Source organism: Brachionichthys hirsutus, chromosome 18, assembly GCF_040956055.1.
Source record: "Brachionichthys hirsutus isolate HB-005 chromosome 18, CSIRO-AGI_Bhir_v1, whole genome shotgun sequence".
Taxonomy (NCBI): Eukaryota; Metazoa; Chordata; class Actinopteri; order Lophiiformes; family Brachionichthyidae; genus Brachionichthys; species Brachionichthys hirsutus.
Window position 1 is genome coordinate 11500707 of NC_090914.1, and position 18647 is coordinate 11519353.

General features: G+C 53.6%; 1 protein-coding gene across 1 annotated transcript in view; it reads right to left on the reverse strand.

The window, feature by feature from the left end:
- Nucleotides 1-18647, reverse strand: part of daam2 (dishevelled associated activator of morphogenesis 2) — a 48724-nt gene that overhangs the window by 19272 nt on the left and 10805 nt on the right. Inside the window, exons 2-3 of the mRNA XM_068752180.1 lie at nucleotides 8549-8819; nucleotides 3737-3826 (exon numbers count right to left, since the gene is read on the reverse strand). Of these exons, the coding sequence (XP_068608281.1) occupies nucleotides 3737-3826; nucleotides 8549-8819 (361 nt within the window). The remainder of the gene's footprint in view (nucleotides 1-3736; nucleotides 3827-8548; nucleotides 8820-18647) is intronic.

An 18647-nucleotide genomic window follows, 5' to 3' on the forward strand; every position in this document is an offset into this window, starting at 1 on the left:
GGATATTTACGCTGAAGCTAAAGTTCATCAGTCGAAATGGGAATCCTGCCGACGCCGCTCTGATACTTACGACGTTCCTCAAACGTTCCTTCAGTATTTGTGCGGTTTCACGCTCATAGACAAAGAAACTTTTCTGTTGATGAAGTCAGACACGCCGCCTCCCGGCACCAACTGGCTTTGGTTAAATGAAAAACATTAAATCTCAACATATTAAATAATGGGAATTGGAGTTAAATGTCACATTAGACCAGCCAGTGGTTCTCAAATGCTGGGGAGCGCCCCCCTAGGGGGGCGCGGTGCGATGTCAGGGCGGGCGCCTGTGACCGCGGAGAAAATGCTTTTTTTGGCTTACGAGATTAAAGTGTAATTACACATCCACTCCAGTAGTTGGCAGTGGTGCCCTGATTGTCAGAGTGCGCGCAGGGAGGATTAACAGAAGAAGAGCGGTTGTAAACAAACAATCTACGGTGGAAGATGAGGAAGACCTGACTTCCTCATTCTGCTAAAAGCACAATTCTTTTTTCATTTTGGTTTTGTAGGTTAAAGTGTTTTATATTTTGTGCTCCTGAGTTAATGTTGCTGATCAATTTTAATTTAATATTATTTATTGATGTTATTTAATTTAATTTATTATTTAACTGTAGTTTAAGGATTAAAATTCAGGTAAATTGATGCACTTCAAATATTTTCTGTTGCAGACAACAAAAAATGGTAATAAAGTTATTCTTTGTTGTAAGTTGATCTATATTTCTTTCCTTTTCATATTTCTTTGTATGTTAATAAGAATTCAAGAGTGTGTTTTTTTTGGGGGGGATGACAGAAAATAATTGAGAAGCGCTGCTTTAGAGAGAGACGCTTCCACCCTGAAACGCGGGTCTAACGGTGCGTCCACGCCTGATGCTGGATTCAAACGACGCCTTACCAGATTTAGGGTTCCGTTAACAGCCACACTCTCCGCTTGTCACTACAGTATTTTCTCATCTGCAACAAGGCAACTGTCTGGCATTCCACGAGGGAATATTCATCTCTGGAATCTGGACTGTAAAGTCCCGCCTAGACAGGCAAGAGGAGGACAGGATGTTGAGTTCTGCTGCCTGTTAAATGTTTTGCAGCAGAACCCTTTACCTGGTGCTAATGCCCCCCCCGAGGTGGGCTCGGTTGGGTACTGAGAGGCTGCATGTGCTGCAACGAACCCGCAGATTCATGATCTCCCACTCAGAGCGTCAGGAGTTTGTCAGAGGAGGATTTTTTTTAAGGCAAAGCTGATAAAGGATCGTAAACGAAAGCGGTCCGGCCTGAGAGCTGAACCGTTATTAGAATCTATTAGACGGTACACCTTGTTCTCCACCTGGGGGCTGCTGGACACGGGTCATGTTTATAAGAATGAACATGCGCATGTTCACACACACACACACACGAGAGATGAAGAAGATATAGTTGACGTATATAAAGCCGGAGGGCCTTACACAGGTTACACCAGTGGTTCTCAAATGGTGGGGGGCGCGGTGCGATGTCAGGGGGGGCGCCTGTGACCGCGGAGAAAATGTTTTTTTGCCTTACGAGAGTAAAGTGTAATTGCACATCCACTCCAGTAGTTGGCAGTGGCGCCCTGATTGTCAGAGTGCGCGCAGGGAGGATTAGCAGAAGAAGAGTGGTTGTAAACAATCCGGTGTGAGAAGAAGAAAGACATGACTTCCTTATTTTCGGGTTGCGGACGGAAAAAAATGGTAATAAGTTATTATTTGTTGTAAGTTAATCTATATTTCTTTCTTTTTCATATTTCTTTGTATGTTAATAAGGATACAAGAGTGTATTTTTTTTGGGGGGGGGGGGGGGGGGGCGCGAAACGTTTTTTTCTTCCTAGGGGGGGCGCGACAGAAAATAATTGGGAAGCACTGGGTTACACAGAGACGTTTACACTAATTCCTTTAGATCACTGCAGAATGATGTATTAGAAACAACACCGTAAGAACACCACACGAATACCGTAACAACGCTGTAACAACACCTTAAGAAGACCATAACAAGAACGTACAAACACCGTAACACTGTACAAACAGCTGTATTTGATAAACCACTGGGTTTCCATTAAGACCTAAATCTACATCAAGACATATTTTAAAAATTGCTTAAAAATAAATCTGCTGAGACGAGGAAACCCAAACAGATGTTCTCGGTCAGAGACGCATCGCTTTCGTGTTTGGCACAACCACAATCGGTTGTTTCACCGCTGAACTCACGACGGTGCATTTTACTAAGGTTAATGAGCCCTTTACGTCCATACAGTGTCAAGTGTTGTGAACATAGATTCTAACATATGTAAATACATTTTCATATCAACATTTCATGTTGTAAAGACGAAACAGTAACTGTCGGCTCAGAGGTATTTTAGCACAACTTTAATCAGCAGACCAACAAAACGAATCTGCAGCCAGCATGCAAAAGAATAAAGTAAAAATAGATCTAACGGTTTTTACTAATCTGGTGAATTCCTCGCACACAATTCACGTATTATGCAGCTGACATGCAAACTGTACATTCCTATTGCACAGCTCTGACTGATAGCCAGCGCTCATTAGCCCGAACCGTCCCAAGGGGACGGACCGCGGTTTGGGCTGAATATCGGCCGGTTTGTTTCCCAGGTGAATAAAGTTAGCGAGTCCTTCGTGTGACTCGACGTGAGGAAACGAGGCGACCGGTGTCTGGCTTGTTGAGGGAGTTCCTGCCGTCCGACGCGCTCCACTCAAATCAGTGCCGCGGCGTAACGCTCAGGAACACAGGGCCCTACTGTGTGCACGTGTGTGTGTGTGTGTGTGTGTGTGTGTGTGGCCGTGCACTACTCCTGCATTCACACACAGACATGCAGGTTATTATCCAATACTGCTTGCCAGTTGTCCCCCCTCCCCCCTCCATTACAGCGACTCCCCCCATGAATGGGGGGCTTGTTTCAGCTTTCCGCTCCGCACTCTTCCCCCCGCTCCTTTCTGCTCTCCCTTTCCTGGCCTGGACACAGAACGTTGTTGTTTTTTTCCCACCTTTGCCTCCCTCACAGAAGGAAATCATTTCTGACTCGGAGCAGCGCAGGAGGAGCGCCGCACCAGTATATCCTACCTCTGAACCCGGCTTCGGCGTTCCGTTACTCCCATTGTGTTGCCAGCGTTTTGTTTCCGTAAACGTCCGCGGCTGCGTCTGCGAGATACTCGATAACTCGTATTCACTGGACTCGTTCCTTTTATGTGGATTCACACGTCAGAATGAATGTTCTGCCAACAAGTCCATCACTGCTAATGCCATGCAATGTAATCAAAGGGAACGTCAAGGCCTGTGGTTATAATCGTGTAATAGAACAACTGCTATGTCCTCCTGTATTCCATTTCATTAAGTGTTTTGGTTCTCCAGAATCAATCCTCGACCCAACATTCCTCTTAATGTGCCACAATCCCACCGTATTGAATAGAGGAGGGGTCAGACCCCCATCCTGCGTCCAGGACCGAGGAGAAGGGACCGGGACGGTCCGCCTATTCATTACTGCTTTACTTAATCAGCTAAAGATCATTTCATGGAGGTTGTTTCAGGCACAAAGAACAAGATGTTCTAGGCAGAGCAAAGCGATGGGAAGCGGGTCGGCTGCAGTGTTCCGGTTCTGTTGGCAGCTCCGAAGCAGCACAAGGAAACGGTTTCCTCCGGCGTGGACAGAGAGCGGCGTGAAGGTTTGTTCTCGACTAAAGCAGCTCACCTTCTCCTTGCTGCAGTAGATCTGCCACTTCTTCTCGTCGGGCAGAGCGAACATGGCCTCCCTGTTCTTATCCGTAAGGTCCAGCTCATCCTGCAGACGAGACGGGAGCCCAACAATTAAAGGAAATATTGCATCAGGGTAACAAAATGAGGATACATATTTTAAAAAGAAACATGAATAAAATAAATAAATAAAGATCTGGCGTTTTAACGTTCGCTCTGCCGCTCTGCACCTTTTGAAATGCAGACGAGACCAGGAAATCGGATTCTGTGTGCTTGAGAGGAAACGTCTTGGGAAACAAATCAAGGTTCACGGAGGAAGGATGGAGGAGAGTGGAAAGGGGGGGGGGGGGCTATGCAGGGGCTATGGGAAAAGCCCAAACACCAAAACAGAGCGGATGAGATGCTATAGCACGAGCTCAGAGACTAATCTCAGCATAATGCTTCTTCTACCATGACCCCCCCCCAGAGTAAAGATGGCTACTGGTGCCCCTTAAAACAGGGTTTGTTTTCATCCATTCAGCTGGACTGGGGAGGGGGCAGCGGCGGCCCCCATTCCAAGATGACATCATCAGTCCAAAGAAAGGAAAACTTCAAGGGGGTGTCGGACACACGCATCAATTCAACGACGAACTGTGGCTCGTACTGTGCCCCCCCCCCCCCCCCACAGCGGCGTTCAGCTCAGTCGAGGTGGGGCAGCGGTGCTCGCCGGCCCCCGGTCCAAGCTGACCCTGGGACTCAGACTCCTGGATTGGAACCAGATGGAGCCGAGCCTGGCCGCGAGGAATGTGAGGAACGTATGAAGTGGATGCCCCCCCCCCGCCCCCCCCGAACACGGAACACGTCGTTAGTGTCAGGTCATAACGACAGAGAGAAGAGGAACCGTTTAGCATCTGGCGCCGCGCTAAAGGATGAAGCTGGGGCGGGGGCGGGCCTTCGGGTGGCTGAAGATGGCTTCCCGTTTTCCAACGACGCTATAGCCCTCGTTTTCTTCCACGCCCACGCCGTCGAATCCTCGCCGCAATAACACATCGGCGCCATGGCAACGCCTGAAAAACACCGAGGCCCAGGACGGAGCCAAACCACTTTCCACAAGCGGCGTAAACCAAAGCTAATATTGTTACACCTGCTGGGGGGGTAGATACCCTCGTCCTCTGAACACCCTCTTTCAGGTTTTGTCCAGAACTGCCTATTGAATAACTTTACTATTTAAAAAGGCACCATGGTTCTGAGAGTTCCTGTTAATTCCACTGCAGACTGACGGACCCGTTATTCAGCTTCCTGTCTCTGCAGACCCGGGGGGGGGGGATTAAAAGAACCCACGTTTAAGTTAATTGATTCGACACACACTGAGCAGGGCAACGATCCAAGGAGAAGTGAGCGAGGCCAGGAGGACAGTTACCGAGCCACTCCCCTTCAAAGGAATAGCCCCTCCCTCCATGTGACATCACAACGCAGCCCAAACGGTACGGAGGTCACGCGGAGTTGGGTTAAAATTACTTTATTGTGCTTTTGTTATTATATTTACACGTTTATGTGCTATCTGAGCAGCACGTCGGCACAGTGGGAGGGTCGTAGGTTCTAATCCAGTTCAGGGCCTTTCTGTGGGGAGTTTCCATGTTCTCTCAGGGTTCTACCAGTGTCTGCGTGGGTTCTCTCTGGGTTCTCCCCATGTCTGCGTGGGTTCTCTCCGGGTTCTCCCCATGTCTGCGTGGGTTCTCTCCGGGTTCTCACCGTGTCTGTGTGGGTTCAGAGATCAATCGGCACTCAACAGAGCCTAGGAACAGTTAATACTATGGCGAATAAAAATCAATCAATAAATTGAAAACCTGATAGATCCTAAATGAAATCGATCAGGCTCTCCCATCCCACCATCCCACATTATTTTCTGACTACAGGGCGTCGACTCGTTTTGGGACTGGGACTTTTACAGGTCGTGAAAACCTCTTCCCTGATAACGTGAAGGAGGTCGCTTGCAGCACCCCCCGAAACCTGACCGGACCCTCTCAAGAGCTCGCCGCGGCCGCCGGAGGGTCCGCGGGCCACCCTTTGACTGTGGGGACTCAGCCGGGACCAAAGTTTGACTGTCACCCGGGGACCTCCAGGGGAGGGGTGCCGACGCCTCACTCGTGCCCAGTGAGGGGGCCCGAATCTCGGATCCGAGAAGCCCGTTCGCCCCTTGGCAATCATGGTTCTCAAAACCTCCGTGATCCGGGGGGTCGATTTAGTCGCAAGTCGGCCCACGTGAAATTACTGCTGGTGTATTGAACTAGCTCAACAACAACGTGAAACGCACATCTTATCCAGAACACCGGCCTGAAGAGTCAAGCCAATAGCCCGCATTAGCCCGCTAGCAGACGTAGCATGGCGGTGTTGGAAATGAAAAGCCAAAAAGCTCACGGCGTCGCACACACAGGAGGAAACGCGACTCAGAGGCGGAGCGCGGCGCCTTTCCATCCTGTTGCGCAACACATTTCTGATTCACATCCGGCTTGAAAGTCACACTGGGGGGGGGGTATTTAGGAGAGGATTTACGTTTCCCAGGGACCGGCCATCCCGGGGGTGAAAGCAGAGCTCACAAGACAAAAGACAAATTCGAGGTTGCCGTTTTGGGTACACAATATAACCATCAGGAGTCCCATGGAGAGCGTCACTGGTGCGAAGACGCCACGCCTGACACCAGACGGCTGAAGGACGGCCTGGAACGGGTGGATTATAACCGCCCCACATTACAGAATGGACAGAATGAGCGTCCCGCGTACGGAAAGAGACAGGCAAACGAAGCAGACGGAAAAAAGGGACGCGGGAACACACAGTAATCTGCCGTTGCCAGATGTCGGCCTAGCCACTCCTCGACCTCATTCGGTTGCACCAATTTGGCGAGGTGCATCGTACACCATAGCCTCGTTCTACCGCCGCTCGTTTGTGATGGATGAGAGACGGGGAATCCCTCTTTAATAACGAGAGAACTGGCCTGACGTCTGAGCAGGCGAGCAGACTCGTCTGAAAATGAAACGCTGCCTTGCAGATGTTGAGACAGACTTGGCCTCTTCTAGTCTTGCTGCAGTCCAAGTCCAAGTAGAATCCAAAGGCAACTGCTGGAGCCTCTTCAACAGCAGATCGCCTACCTTGAAGGCATCAATGCCCGTTTAGTCTCCGCCCGTGAGAGCGTCTCAAACACATTGCGACCACATGTTGAACTGTCCCCAAACGACCTCGCATTTCTGCTTGGGAATGAAAACTACTGCTCTCGACGGCGAGAATGGACATTCTTGTTCTCTAGTACTGGTCTGTACCTTTTAACAATACTGTATTACTTTTGGCGTCCAATTACTTCTTGACTGAATGAATGCTTCATGAAGTCAGCAGAGGTTCAATTCATTCAATGGGAAAAAGAGTCCAGAAGGAGTCTTGTAGTACGTTCCGGAGCAGCAAGCTAGAGCAGGTTTGGCCCCTCTGATCCGGAAGCCCTGTTTACTGTCTCACAAGATCCAATAGTCTATTGGAGGCGGGGTCTGCAGTCTCTGATTGTCTCTCTAGTTCTATTTGCAGTCCAAAGCAACAGACTCAGGCCCAACAGAAACGGAGCAGTCGTCTCAGCTCCGGTCTTCGACTGGGAGTCTAAGACTCCGCGGCGCTCGTCTCCGTCGGGGACATGAAGACATGCGGAGGTGGCGCCCTCCTCTGCTGGCCCAGATCCGTCGCTCCCACTCCGGCCCCACCGAGTCTCGTTCTCCTCCTTAGGGAAGGTTTTTTTTTGTTGTTTTTTTTAACTTACAATAATTCTTGTCTACGTTGCCATGGAAACACACCGTGTTTTGTTCCCTCATTTCCTCCTCTGGAGAACAGCTACTAGCTCCCCTACATCACCTACACGAGACTGCTCGAGGTCTGATTCAGCACGTCTCTGGGTTACCGATGACTCGGGGACTGGAGTTGGGGCTCGACCAGCAGCGGTGGACTGTGGACAAATGGACAAATGGACAAATGGACAGCACCAAGCGGCCGTTGGAATTTTAAATTCTCATGAGCGAACTAGCGTGAACAGAACACGCGTCTCAAGCGAACGTTTGTTTGTGTAGAGCCAGTCGAGTCACTGGAAAACCGGTCTCCATTTTTATGAGAACTTAAGCAGCGGGACATTAAATGGACTGCGTGCGTGTGTGTGTGTGTGTGTGCGTCCGCTCAACGCTGCTCTGCCTGACAGAAAGCTGCTTTATAAGATTTGCTGAGCTGCATCTTGGGAAACTCGAGCAAATGAAGGCTCAATATTTAAAACATTTTTTCTGGGGCTTGATTTTTGTGTAGCTTGTTGTGGTTGTACCTTACAGGTACTCGTACGTAAACTCCAGACCGCAGCAGAGTCCTCCCTGTGCCGGTCTGGCACCAGCACAGTCCAACAAGCGCGACCTGTGGAAGTGGAGAGGACGAGTCTCTGAGGTTGAGGGTTTGATCGGTTTGAGGTGAAGTTGGGGCATGACCTCGTCCAGCAATCAGGACGTCCAATTTCTGTCCTCAATTCTGTTCGATCAGGAGAACAAACAGACAAAGGCAGAAAGCGGAACGCGTCCCGAAGTATTCCTTTGAGCCGCTTTGTGCGTGTTTCACTTTAAACACGCCGCAGTAAGCCTGGACTGTCTTCCCGAGTCCCTGGAAGGGACGACCCTCGAGGTGGATCACCCGGATGGCGTTCCTGTCTTTCCAGGCCATCCTGAACATTCCGACGCCTTCGGCGGGCGGAACGCCGACGCCTCACGAAGGAAACCATCCGACCTTCCGTCAGACAACGGGGCCCAGGCGGCGTCCTACTCACCACCAGTTCGGAGAAACGCGCGTGCAGCTCCTCGGCCGGTGGCAAGGGGGCGCTGAACTCCAGCAGCTGCAGGGGCACGCTGTCCTTCAGGTTGATCTCGGGGGGCTCGCTGCTGCCAAAGCAGCACAAGAAGCCCAGGCCTGGTCGCGTCCTCTTCCGGGGGGCATGGTGGCCGTGGTTACAGTGATGTGCTGGACCAGGGTTAGGGGGGGCCAGGGGCAGGGGGGGGGGGGTGGAAAGGAGGATCAAGCTGCTATCTGGTGGGCATGATCTGAGAAAGAGAATGGGACAAGGTTAGAGCATGAGGAGCTGGTCCATGCTGCCCCCCCCCCCCCCAGGAGTGGTGACACAGTCCTGTTCTCCTGTAAATAGAACCAATATCAATCAGCAAATTTCAGCAAGACAGAAGAAGCTGTTCCACCGACCGCTACAAAGAGCTAAGCTGTGTGCATGTGCGGCGTGTGTGTGTGTGTGCATGTGCGCGTGTGTGTGTGTGTGGTGCGTGCGCGTGTGTGTGCGTGTGTGTGTGCGTGCGTGTGCGTGCGTGCGTGTGCGTGTGGGGGTGTGTGTGCGTGGGTGTGTGTGCGTGCATGTGCGTGCGTGCGTGGTGTGTGCGCGTGTGCATGTGCGTGTGTGGGTGTGTGCGTGTGCGTGTGTGTGCGCGTGTGTGTGTGGGTGCGTGCGTGTGCGTGGGTGCATGTGTGTGTGCGTGTGTGTGCATGTGTGTGTGCGTGTGTGTGTGCGTGTGTGTGTGCGTGTGTGTGTCGTGTGTGTGTGTGTGTGTGTGCGTGGGTGTGTGTGTGTGTGTGTGTGCGTGCGTGTGTGTGTGTGTGTGCGTGCGTGTGTGTGTGTGTGTGCGTGTGGGTGTGCGTGTGGGTGTGTGTGTGTGTGGGTGCGTGCGTGTGCGTGTGGGTGTGTGTGCGTGGGTGTGTGTGCGTGCATGTGCGTGCGTGTGTGTGTGGGTGCGTGCGTGTGTGTGCGTGGGTGTGTGCGTGTGCGTGCGCTGAATGATACCCACTGCACGGGACACCCAGGAGGGTCTCCTCTCTGCTACGTGGAGGATGTGGGTGGTCCGGACTGCGTGAACGACGCGTTGCGTCCCGTCAGCAATGCATGCTGGGACACACGGCCGCTCGGCACGGTTGCCGAAATTCTTTTTTCCAGCTGTGAATTCATTCCCGTTACGCAAAGACCCTGAATAAAATACACGACAGAGCCCAGCAGAGCCCGTTGGTCCACCAAGTCACGCAGCACGCTTCTGCTCTTCCACCGCCAGACTGCATGCCTGTACACAAGTACACAAGTATTACGTGCTGGCTGGAGTGTTGCTGTTTATATGGCAGTGAAATTTTACGACTGGCGTGTCCAGCTGAGCGCCGACGCCCCCCCCCCCCCCCCCCCCCCCCGGCCGAGGAGCTGCCGCTGCACAGTCTAAAAATAGCGGACGATGAATTCTTCAGGAATGCGGCGGGCCGTTGACGGGGAAACGATAACACGGCGAAAACGGCACGTTTCCATTCAGGCCTTCTGTCCGTTCGCTCTCTGCCTCCCTCCAGAAGCTGGTCTGTGCACGGCTACAAAGGACAAGGACGCGTCCCCCGACTTGGTGGACATTCCTGTGCAGCCGGCTGAGTGTCCTTAGCACACTGAGGTCTTGTGTGTTAGTTAAGGTGACAATCCTGAAAGTCCCAGTTCGGCTGATCCGGTTCTTCCTGGATCCCGGTCCCTTTCTGCCCCCCCCCTGCCCCCCCCCCTCATACTGGACGCTCACTATAACTGTCCTTCCTGACCACGTATAAAGAAATCCCGACTTACACAACCCAAACAGGAAGACCTTGCAGTTGTCCGTCTCCCCTCTGTCCTAAAACGGCTTTTGAAGTTTGTCTAAAGCTCGAGGACGACCCTTCAGTGGTCGGCATGCAGAGTTGATATCATGGAAAATTCTATACGCGAGTAGTTTTTCAGAAAGCGCAGTATTAGTACAGACATGCACTTCTGCTATGAAGTAGGAGTCTACATTGGGCAGTAGTTAGGACGGCCAAAGGCTGAACTCGTCCTGCGTTCTTTGTCTGCTCATATAATGATGTCCAGGAACGTTTGGTGGAAGTCTTACAAAATAGCTTTAATGATTTTTGAGAGGTGTTTAGTTCTTACCTTTTTTTTATGGTTCTCAGATTTAAAGTACAAGTATCTCTCTCTGAACTACTACTTATGCAACCATTCGGATGTACATGGAAACTGAATATGCAGCATGGAGGCCAGCCTACACAACGCTGGAGGACATCCTGGAGGACATCCCGGAGGACAGCGGTCCTACTGCACACTTCACTGCTGTCCTGAACTTCTCTGCCACTCCAGACTTCCACAGTCCCTCTCTGGACACCCTGTCCTAGGCTTTCTCTAGATCTACGGACACAATGCAGCTCCGTCTCACCTTCCCTGTACTTCTCCATTGCTAGCCTTATTTATTTATTTTTTGAGCAGTTTTGTGTTTTGCCTTGCGTCTCATCTCCCTGTACTCTTACTCTCTTCTGTCCCACTTCTTCTTAGCTAACCTCTTTTCCTGTCTACACTTCTGCACTTCCTGGTTCCACCAGCAGGTCTCCTTATCTCCTGTCCTCCCAGAAGACACACCCAGTCCTCTCCTCTGTCTCCCTGATCACCTGAGCTGTTGTATTCCAGTCTTCTGGAAGCCTCTCTTGTCCACCCAAAGTCTGTCTCACCTCTTCCCTGAAAGACACACAACACTCTTTGTTCTTCAGCTTCCACCACTTTGTCCTCTGCTCTGCCTTCATCCTCTTCTTCACCACTAGGGTCATCTTCCTCACCACCAGCCTATGCTGGCTGGCTACACTCTCTCCTACCACGACCTTAAGGTCACCGACCTCCTCTAAACTGCTCCGTCTACACAAGATATCGTCCACCTGGTGCTCCTCCCTGCACTCTTGTAGGTCACCCTATGTTCTAGTCTCTTCTGGAAATAAGTGTTAACTACTGCCATGTCCCTCCTTTTGGTAAACTTTGTTCCAGCAATCCGTGGTTGATCCAGCATCATTTGAACAGCAGCATAGACTCTGATATTGTGTGACACAAGATGCAGATAATCAATATTAGCATGTATAGAACCAGATGTGGCTAAACAAGGCATGAACTGGAGGTGCAGGATAGACTGCACAGAGTCAATGGCAGAAAAAGAAAAGAAAAGTGGGCGTGAAAAAGCCCAGATCAGCTCCAAATCTCACGTTCAATACTTAAAAGCAGCCGTTTGTGTCAGAGCCTCACGGTGATGAGTCAGTTATCAATGCTGCGGACAGCTGGCAGAGCCCGATGGGAGGGGGGGTGAGGGGGGGGCGGCAAGGCTTCAGATCCATTCAGGAAAAGAGTAGAGCCCAAACCGCCGCCCAGTGTCTCCGAGTCCCATTTCAGTCTCCGCTGTCCCACAGAGTCCCACGTGCAGCCAGTCCTCACTCCACACCAGCCCATGGGCAGGGACAGTAGGGCAAGGAGCGCGCACGCACACACGCACACACGCAGACATGCACACACACACGCTCTCACACACGCACACACACACACACACACGCACACACACACACACACACACACCACGCTCTCACACACGCACACACACATGCTCTCACACACACACACACACACACACACACACACACGAAGAGGTACTGCTCCTCAAGCCAAACGTCATTTTACCACTTCAGCTTCATCGCCTCACCCCCAGCAAGTAGGTCAGTGGAGGAGGAGGAAGACAAAGACAAAGAGGAGGGAACATCATTCTGAATGTTGTGTGTGTGCTGACAAGAAAGAGGAAGAGTACACCCAGGACAAGCCGCCAGTTCACACACACACCTGCTGTGGGAGGAAGCTGGAGAACCCAGAGAGAACCCACACAGACACGGGGAGAACCCAGAGAGAACCCACGCAGACACGGGGAGAAACCGGGGAGAAACCGGAGAGGACCCACGCAGACACGCGGAGAACCCAGAGGAACCCACGCAGACACTGGGAGAACCCAGAGAGAACCCACACAGACACGGGGAGAACCCAGAGAGAACCCACGCAGACACGGGGAGAAACCGGAGAGAACCCACGCAGACACGCGGAGAACCCAGAGAGAACCCACGCAGACACGGGGAGAACCCAGAGAGAACCCACACAGACACGGGAGAACCCAGAGAGAACCCACACAGACACGGGGAGAACCCAGAGAGAACCCACACAGACACGGGGAGAACCCAGAGAGAACCCACACAGACACGGGGAGAACCCAGAGAGAACCCACACAGACACGGGGAGAACCCAGAGAGAACCCAACACAGACACGGGGAGAACCCCAGAGAGAACCCACGCAGACACGGGGAGAACCCGGAGAGAACCCGGAGAACCCACGCAGACACGGGGAGAACCCAGAGAGAACCCACGCAGACACGGGAGAACCCAGAGAGAACCCACGCAGACACGGGGAGAACCCAGAGAGAACCCACACAGACACGGGGAGAACCCAGAGAGAACCCACACAGACACGGGAGAACCCAGAGAGAACCCACGCAGACACGGGAGAACCCAGAGAGAACCCACACAGACACGGGGAGAACCCAGGAGAACCCACACAGACACGGGGAGAACCCAGAGAGAACCCACACAGACACGGGAGAACCCAGAGAGAATCCACACAGACACGGGGAGAAACCGGGGAGAACCCAGAGAGAACCCACACAGACACGGGGAGAACCCAGAGAGAATCCACACAGACACGGGGAGAAACCGGGGAGAACCCACACAGACACGGGGAGAACCCGGAGAGAACCCACACAGACACGGGGAGAACCCAGAGAGAACCCACACAGACATGGGGAGAACCCAGAGAGAACCCACACAGACACGGGGAGAACCCAGAGAGAACCCACACAGACACGGGGAGAACCCAGAGAGAACCCACGCAGACACGGGGAGAACCCAGAGAGAACCCACGCAGACACGGGGAGAACCCAGAGAGAACCCACACAGACACGGGAGAACCCAGAGAGAACCCACACAGACACGGGGAGAACCCAGAGAGAATCCACACAGACACGGGGAGAAACCGGGGAGAACCCAGAGAGAACCCACACAGACACGGGGAGAACCCAGAGAGAATCCACACAGACACGGGAGAAACCGGGAGAACCCACACAGACACGGGGAGAACCCAGAGAGAACCCACACAGACACGGGGAGAACCCGGAGAGAACCCACACAGACACGGGGAGAACCCAGAGAGAATCCACACAGACACGGGGAGAAACCGGGGAGAACCCAGAGAGAACCCACACAGACACGGGGAGAACCCAGAGAGAATCCACGCAGACACGGGGAGAACCCAGAGAGAACCCACGCAGACACGGGGAGAACCGGAGAGAACCCACACAGACACGGGGAGAACCCGGAGAGAACCCACACAGACACGGGGAGAACCCAGAGAGAATCCACACAGACACGGGGAGAACCCGGAGAGAACCCACACAGACACGGGGAGAACCCGGAGAGAACCCACACAGACACGGGGAGAACCCAGAGAGAACCCACACAGACACGGGGAGAACATGCAAACTGCTCACCGAAAGGCCGCAAGCCGGATTCAAACCCGTGACCCCGAGGCAACGGCGCTACCCACTGCACCACAATGCTTTTCATTCTACTAATGAAGCTCCGATTTTGCCATCCCTCTCAAGAAGACATGCTTCTGCTGCTCATCATCATCATCATCATCATCACTTGTGTGTTCCACGCAGAGCGAGTGGATGAAGATGGAGCTGGCAGTAAGAGTTCAAACAACAGAAGCCGGAGAGATAGAGACCCCCCCCCCCCCCCCCACATGACTGTGTGAGACAATATCCTGAGATGTCATGGAGGCGTGGCCGAGTCGTTTCCATGGCGTTACTGAACAGTACCCAAGAAAGAAGGCAGCACGTATAAAGACGCTGCTTCAGGGTTTCCATGCTTCCCTTCCCAGTCCCTTTGACACTTTCATTTGTTTGCAAGCCGCTTTGGTCAGACGGCCAGTGGAAGGACAGAGTCACGGAATATCCCCGAAGGAAAAGGAACCGCGGTGAGGATCCTCACAGGGCTCAGAACCGCTGCCGGGGTTCTGGGCCCGTGTGGCGCAGCAGCCCACCTCGCCCACGAAGGCGGAAATACCTCAGCTCCAGCACCGGAAAAAGGGAGGGGATGCTTCCAGTCCTCCAGGGGGGACATCGATACGCATTTCATTTAGTTCAACTCATTACCCTCGCTGAAGCGGAGGCGAGGGTGACTGTCTGTTTGTCTGTCTGCTTGTTTGTCTGTCCGAGCGCATAACTCAAAAACTAGTAACCCAATCGACTTGAAATTTTTACACAAGCAAGGTTCTGTCCGTGGCTCGGTCCTCCCCGAGAATGGCGTTGATCCGGATCTGGATCCAGATTCTAGAATTATTTTTACATCTGGAATTGTGCCTGTGCTGTAAACTGCCACTTTAAGAGGGAGGGACACGAATGGCATGATGGGAAAAAGAGTCCAGAAGGAGTCTTGTAGTACGTTCCGGAGCAGCAAGCTAGAGCAGGTTTGGCCCTCTGATCCAGAAGCCCTGTTTACTGTCTCACAAGATCCAATAGTCTATTGGAGGCGGGTCTGCAGTCTCTGATTGTCTTTCTAGTTAGAAATGCGGGGCACGCCCCCCGACGGTGCGGGCCGCAGGAAGTTCTGATGGGTCTGATGGGGCTCCATGAAACTATACTTGGATTTGTGATCATCACAAACACCGAACCCTGAACAGTTTCAGTTTGAAACTAGAAACAGACAAACAAACGCACCCAATTGCAGTACGCTCGCCTCCTCTTCGGCGAGGGTACTGATCACGAGCACAAACCGTCGGCACGAACCGTCGGCTGAAACCGGAACCCGGGCCGATGGTCGGGGGGGGGGGGGTCCGCATAACGAGTCTCTCCCGTCAGAGGCTTTAAATCTAAGTGGAACGTTGCTCCGTCTTACTGCAGGAGGAACTGTACTCAGAAGGTCATCCGAGGTCAAACAAAGGTCACCGACGTTCCCTCATGAACGAGGGAACATCGGATCACAAACCCACTGGTGACCCACTTCTCTCTCTCTAGAGGGGGGGGGGATGCTGAACTCTCCAGGGATGCTGAACTCTCCCCCCCCCCCCCCCGACGCAAATCACAGACGTTTAAAGATCCAGATGTTTCGGCTTCTGAGCTTCAAGACGTATAAAAACGTGCGACCTTCCGTCACGGTCAGCGAGTGGACTGGCATGCGGTTCATCGATTGGCTGACGGGTCAACAGCTGCGGCCGCCGGGACAGTGGCCTTGTGGGTAATGTCTGGAACGCTCTATCTGGTACACTTATAGCAACGCAGACAGCGGCACCGACCCAGAACAGCCTGCAGGAGCGCTGCACTGAAGGGAGGCAGTCAGAGACGCGTCAAAAGTGTGTCACTGGCACACGCACACACACACGCGCACGCGCACGCGCACACACACACACGCACGCACGCACGCACGCACACGCACACGCACACGCACGCACACACACACGCGCACGCGCACACACACACACACACGCACGCACGCACGCACGCACACGCACACGCACACGCACACACACACACGCACACACACACACGCACGCACGCACGCACGCACACACACACGCGCACGCGCACGCGCACACACACGCACGCACACGCACACACACACACACACGACGTCCGGTGGAGGAGATCAACAGCAGCCTCACTGAAACCTCCGCCTGCCCAACTAACAAGGAGACGTTGAAGTACCGGTCCAACCGGGGGCTGACCATCAGACCCCCCCCCCTCCCGAGAGAACAGCTCATACATCCATAAACGGGAGAAGCTCAGAGTGCTGCTGACGGCTGGACCCGCTACAACGCTAGTCCTGGTCCTGGTCAGTCCACTAGTGAGGCCACGCCGAGCGTCGGAGGATTTCCAGAACTCTGGAGAGTTCAAACGCTGAACGGCAAAATGTTAAGACGTCAAAACCCGGAGCAGGAATCACTCAAAGGAGGCGCAACCCTCAATATGAAAGTCATAGCGGATCGGTCGAGGGGGACGATGCAAAGGGCAGGGACGGGACAAGCCCAAAGTACAGTAGTAGTAGTAGTACTAGGATATCAGTATGAGCTGATGTGCTGTTTACTTCCCATAAAAGAGGAAAAATCCATCCCAAGGAAAAGCCGTCCAGACTCAGCGATTCGGTGCCGGGCCGAGTCTCTGCTGGGACCAACGAGTGCCAGGACACGACTCGCACCGACCAACCCAGAACCCACCGCGGTTCTGACGACCATGGAGTTCACGTCTCGGACTGGAAATAGCTCGGTGCCGTTACACGACACCGTCCCGGCCTCGGTTCCAGACGTGCCAAACATCCCCCCCCCCCCCCCCCCCCCCAAGTCCTTGACATCATATCTATTTTTAACTCACTCGAGTTCTCAGCGACGCCGAACACGGTCGCTGAACACCGACCTCGAAGCCATGCAGAGAAAGAGAAACTACCCCCAACCCCCCCCCCCCCCCGCCCCCGCTGGGCGAACGGCGTTACGATGCAGCCATTACCCAGATCGACTCACCCACCTCAGGCGGGGGCCCCGGGATCTTCCCCGAGCCGCGTCACATGGAGGAACTGGACGCTCCTGCAGCCCCCCCCCCCCCGCCCTTTGATCCCGCTCATTGCCCAACGTTTCCGTTTGGTAGCCACATTCCTTTTATATTTTTGCTGAGCCCGACGAGGCGTTTTGTCTGCTCGATGCGAGCCTCTGAGCTGGGCTCCGGATTTCAGCTGACTGTGCTGCGACCCCCCCCCCCCCGTTCGATCAGCATATTGTGTTGTGCGTGCAGGTGTGTAGCGGGGGCCGACCCACGCCCCCCGACCCCGATTCCATCCGACGCATTTCCTCACCGAGCTGGCAAAAAGGAGGGGAAACCCATTTTCCGGCAGAGACTCCTCACCAGGAACACATGAACAAACGTGGACACACAAACACACACACACACACACACACACAAACACAAACCCTCGTGACACAAGCAGGAAGACGCCCGTTGATACGAGCCAATCGGTGTTCAAGGAGACGGCAAGACAGGAAGCGCGACCGTACAGCGCTCCGCCGGCCTCCGCATGCTCAGACCGTCAGCTCAGGGGGGGGGGGGGGGGCACACCACAGACGATCACGCATGTTACCGTGGTAACGGCAGGGCCCGCGCCTCCCCCCACCGACCTCCAGGAATGAAAGTCCAACAGTTAAAGCGTCACATCACCAAAGAGGTAACGGATGACCTCGTTATTCTAACGCAGACCCCCCCCCCCTCGGCCCGTATATTGACCCAGAGTCGACTGATCAATACCGAGCCTGGACCAGATTCTGGGGTACGATTGCAACTGATAGGAAAGCATTAAAGCGATCCGTTTCAACAGAGGGCGGGGCTCCGTTCCACCTTTCCTGACCCGAGTCGCGTGAAGAGAAGAATCAATGGCGTGACTGACAGATCGAGGGCCCGCCCTTTATTATTCTGGCGTCTCTGGAGAGGTCGAGCTGGGACGCACCATTCGGTCGGGTCTTCCTCACGCAATGCCATCCGTGTCACGCACACGCGCACACGCACGCACACGCACACGCACACGTTATGGTCAAACCCGTCCTCTAGGTCTGTGATAAAGATGTGGTTTTGTAGGACCTGCCTTTGGATTGGTCGGTTCCTCCTTTGCAGTAACGGCATAATCCTAATTCATAATTACGGCTGCTCGGATACCTCCAACATCCTAACCGTCTGCAGCTGTCGTCCCCGTGGTCGTCCCATGTCCGTGGTCCTCCCGTGTCCGGTGGTCGTCCCCTGTCCCGTGGTCCTCCCGTGTCCCGTGGTCCTCCCCTGTCCCGTGGTCCTCCCGTGTCCGGTGGTCGTCCCCTGTCCCGTGGTTCTCCCGTGTCCGGTGGTCGTCCCCTGTCCCGTGGTTCTCCGTGTCCGATGGTCGTCCCCTATCCCGTGGTTCTCCCGTGTCCAATGGTTGTCCCCTGTTCCGTGGTTCTCCCGTG